General features: G+C 32.9%; 1 protein-coding gene across 1 annotated transcript; it reads left to right on the top strand.

The window, feature by feature from the left end:
• Window positions 1–360: 360 nt before the first annotated feature.
• On the top strand, window positions 361–4652 carry LOC102597783 (uncharacterized). The gene is made up of 4 exons (XM_006339142.2): window positions 361–870; window positions 2971–3320; window positions 3733–3929; window positions 4272–4652. Exons 1-4 carry the CDS (start codon window positions 450–452, stop codon window positions 4588–4590), a joined length of 1287 nt encoding a protein of 428 aa, XP_006339204.1. The 5' UTR covers window positions 361–449; the 3' UTR covers window positions 4591–4652.
• Window positions 4653–4929: the final 277 nt, after the last annotated feature.

The following is a 4929-nucleotide window of genomic DNA, read 5'->3' as shown; positions in this document are numbered from 1 at the left end:
TGGTTTAATCTTTCAAATTTTTCTTTTGCTTTTTTTGCTTTAATCTTTCAAATATTTCTGTATATAATTAAATTAAATGTATATATAAAAATTTAAAACCAGTACTAGCATTATATATATTGAACCTATAAAATTTAATTATGTGTTAAGAACATAAAGGTGGATGAAATTTGTACATCACTCATCCTTCTGAAATCCTGAATACCAGAAGATGAGAAAAATAATTTATACATCACCCATTCTTTTGAAATCCTAAATACGCTCTGAGAAAAATGGGAAAGATAATTTATACATCACCTATTCTTTCGAAATCCTGAATACGCTACGAGAAAGATGGGAAAGATATAGAACCTTATCCGTTTTGCTGTAAAATTCCAAAACGCATGCAAACAAAATTGAGCAAAAACACAAAGGAGATTTGAATAAACGAAGCCCTAAATCCCCAAAATATGCAGAAAATCTCTGTAAATTTCTCACAAAAATGGCTACAAATTTTATCAGAGATTCTCATTTCATCAGCGAGTGCAGTAGTTTTCTTATTTCTCGATTTGCTCGATGCTATTTTCTGCGTTTTCTTCAAATTGATTGATGAATTCTTCGAAGGTAAAAGTTCGGGTTGTTACTGTTCCATAGAAAATGAGGAAGAAGAAGAAGAAGAAAAAAGTGATAGTGATAATGAATTGTCGAATACTCTTTATAAACGGAGAAATTTATTCCGGGGAATTGGATTTCGCCGGAATGTTACTAGTCGGAGAAAATTGAATGAAAATGTGAGGTGGTCTGATTGTTCTTGTGAGAATTGTGTTTCATGGATGAGTAATATTGCAGGGGAATTGAAGCTTCATGTTGTTGTCAAAGAAATTCACCAAGGTACATTTCAGACCCGTTTGGCCCCAAGTTTTATTTTTTTGAATATTTGGGAAAAATTTTGCCGTTGGCGTTTGACCACATAACTTGACTTCAAATCACGTTTATGCCCTTCAATTTTGGGTGTGCACAAATAGACACTTAAACTTATATAAAGTTAAACAAATAGATACACATGTCCTACATGACATTTTTTGTCCTACGTGGTGTCCTACGTGTATTGTGTCACGTAGGACTCATGTGTCTACTTGTTCAAGTTTATACAAGTTTAAGTGTCTACTTGTGCATACCTAAAGTTGAAGGGCATAAATGTGAAATGATGCCAAGTTACATGGCACATTTATGTATTATGCCAATAAAAAATTACCCAAACTTTTATATTTTATAAAAAATATCCATAATTTATTACTTCCTCTAGCCAATTTATGTGACTTACTTTCATTTTTAGTCGGTCCCAAAAAGAATGACACATTTCTATATTAAGTAACAATTTAACTGTAAAATATCTATTTTACCCTTAATGAAATGATTTACAGTCACACAAATTTCTATCATTCATTTTGGACTACAAGTTTTAAAAGTCTTCCTTTCTTTCTTAAACTCTGCGCCGAGTTAAATTACCTCACATAAAATGGGACGGAGGGCAGTGGTGGAGCCACCTTACTATTTGGGGGTTTATTAGAACCCCTTTCGGCGGAAAATTATACTCCCTCCGTCCCATTTTATATGACATCCTTTTTTATAAATAGCTGGACCACAATACTTATCATTTTATAAAATTTATGCATAAATTACCATATTTTGCCTATTATACCCTTGATAGAATAGTTAATTAATTTTGTCATTTATTAATAAAGTTGACTTAAGAAAACATTAAATAAGGGTAGAAGGGTAAAGTTACATCATTTCTTAATGCAAGTGCAAAGTAAAAAGGTGACATATAAAATGGGACGGAGGGAGTATAATATATACATGGTTAAAATAACTTTTTAGGTATATATAGTAGATGTTGAACCCCCTTCGGCTACTTCATGTGTCTATTTTTCCAGGTTTTGAACCCTCTTATTGAAAATCTTGGCTCCGCCACTGACGGAGGGAGTACTTCCTACTAATATATAGCTATAGGAATAGTTCGAGTTCTAATATAAAGGAATAGTTTGTTACTAATTATAACTGAATCAATGACAAGTTTGAATATGCATTAATGTATTGATCTTGCCTATATTGTTATTTTGTTGTTGTTAATTGTTATCAATTATGTTATAAGGTTATTTTTAACAGAACATATTCATTATAAATAGGTAATACAAACTTATGAGTATTTTTAATAGTTTTTAGAACTTATGTGTATAAATCATATTTTCTGAAATAGTCAAATATTTTTAGGGAAACTTTGGGCCAAACATAGAGTGTTAATTTGGGAAAAACTTGGCCCAAGTATTATTTGATAAAAATACTTGGGAACTTGGGGCCAAACGCTAGCTTCATATTCGCAAGTTTCATATCTGAACTATTAGTTTGTTAGCTTTTACCACATGAACTATCGATATTTTTATGTACTAAAACACACTTAAATTATCTGTTGTTCATTTTTCGTTTTTTCCTACCTGAACGATAGTGAACTATCTCAGTTTATGTATTAAAAAACACACTTAAACTATCAGTTGTTCACTTTTCCTTTTCTTGCTTTAACGATGATGATAGTTTAGGTAGGAAAATGAAACAACTGAATAGTGGAGGTGTATTTTAAGTTTTTAACATGTAGATGGGTGATACTAAAAGTAGAAAAAGGGAATGACGGATAGTTGAAGTGTGAAACTCATGAAAAAACAATAGTTCAAGTGTGTGTTTTTCACCATTAACTCTTTTTTAATGTTATAATCCAAAGCTTAATAACACATTGTATAAAAAAGGAAATATTTCAATGAAGGAAATACATATATAGTATACATTTATATACTCATATTCTTTGTCATAAATAGTGTATTGAAGTATCAAAATATTTGGTCAAAATCACTATACCTATTATTCAGACAAAAATAAAAATAAATTTGACCCCTTCCCACTGCTAAGCACTAATGTTTAGACTTACAAATTTTGCAGTTAACTTAGAGGATTTCAAAGGCAAGAAAGCAGAAAATATAGTATTTTTACATGGTTTTCTCTCATCATCCACATTCTGGACAGAGACAATTTTTCCCTATCTATCTGAAGATGCAATGCAGAAATACAGATTGTTAGCAGTTGACCTATTGGGATTTGGAAAAAGTCCAAAACCAAACAATTGCTTATACACAGTTAAAGATCATGTTGAAATGATTGAGAGTTCAGTGATTCAACCATTTGAGTTGAATTCATTTCATATTGTTGCACATTCAATGGGATGTGTGGTGGCATTAGCTTTAGCTGCAAAACATTCTCATTCTGTCAGATCAATCACCTTGATAGCACCAGTAAGTACAACTTAAAATACTTTTTGTATAGTTTTTTGTCGTGACTTCTTCATTGATCTGCTTTGAACTGTTTTTTCTCGAGCCTAGGTTTATCGGAAACAACCTCTCTACCCTCAAGGTAGGGAAAAGGTTTGCTTACATTCTACCCTCCCCAAACCTGACTTTGTAGGATTACACCGAGTATGTTGTTGTTATAATAGTAAATTTTCTGATAACCACTTCTGACAAAAAAAAACTTGGTTTTCAAAATAAGCAAATTTTAGAAGCTTTTCTACCTCTACAAGGTAGGGGTAAGGTGTGCGTACAGTTTATCCTTTCATGACCCCGCATATGAGATTACACTGAGTCTGTTGTTGTTGTTGTTTGTTCTTGCTAATGGTCTTCGATTCTTTCTGTGCTTGAACTTTTTCAGCCTTATGTCACTTCAACAAAGGAGGATGTTAGTTTAACAGCACTTAACAGACTTGCAGCAAGAAGATTGTGGCCTCCTTTGTTATTTGGTTCATCATTTATGTCTTGGTATGAACACTTGGGTAGATGTGTATGTTACATCATCTGCAAAAACCACAGAATTTGGGAAGGAATCCTCAAGTTGCTCACTTGGAATAGGTAAGGCAAATAACACTTTCTACAACTACTTCTTTTTATATGTTCTTTCAGGTTAATTTCACATGTATAATCTACGCGGCACCACTTTAAAGAAAGCTCATTTTCCGACTGACTTAAGAAAACACATAACAATAAGCCACATGGTAAAAGACATCGGGTATTAAGTTGGAGAAGAAATAAGTTCTTGTTTTTGTTTGTAAGTTGTTTCACTTCGATATTATGTAAAGTGAGTTGTTGACGTGACTATACTTATACATGTGAAGATGTGATAGCCTACATGCATTTTCGAGGGGGACACAATGAGTTGTTGACGTGACTATACTTGCGATCTACTGATTTCAGGAACCTACATTTTATGGCAATTGACTTGACTAGGCACACTCATCATTCAGCTTGGCACACAATGCATAATGTATTATGTGGTGGAGCAAAGTTTATGGATAAATACTTGGAAACTTTGAATATAGCCAAGGTGAAAATCAATGTTATTCAAGGTAGTAAGGATCAAGTAGTGCCAATGGAAAGTGGCAGCAATGTAAAGATGAAAGTGCCAAATGCAGAGGTGAAAATTGTTGATAATGCAGATCATACTTCTATAGTTATAGGTAGAGAAAGAGAGTTGTGTAATGATTTAGAGAAGTTATGGGGGTCAACATGTTAAGAGATAGGAATTCAACTTCTTGATTTTGATTTGTAATGAAGATACAATTTGTTCTTTTGTAATGGCATTTGTTGTAAATGGCGAAAGCTAAAACGAGTACAATTTCCACATAGATTGTGTTAGCTCATGAATATTTTGGTGATATGATTTACGGACGAATTTTTTGCGAAACCTTTATGGAACCCTCCGTGGAGAGTTGGGGAGCCGTACGTACAGTCTCACCAAATGATTTTTGGGCATTTAGGGGCCAATTTACAGGAATTAGGTGATTTTCTCAGTTTTTCGTGTGTTAATATTAACCCATAAATATTTTGGTGATGTGGCTTCCGGACGAATTTT

The sequence above is a fragment of the Solanum tuberosum genome, unplaced genomic scaffold (assembly GCF_000226075.1).
Source record: "Solanum tuberosum cultivar DM 1-3 516 R44 unplaced genomic scaffold, SolTub_3.0 scf00008, whole genome shotgun sequence".
Classification (NCBI taxonomy): Eukaryota; Viridiplantae; Streptophyta; class Magnoliopsida; order Solanales; family Solanaceae; genus Solanum; species Solanum tuberosum.
This window is presented reverse-complemented; position numbering and strand designations above follow the sequence as displayed.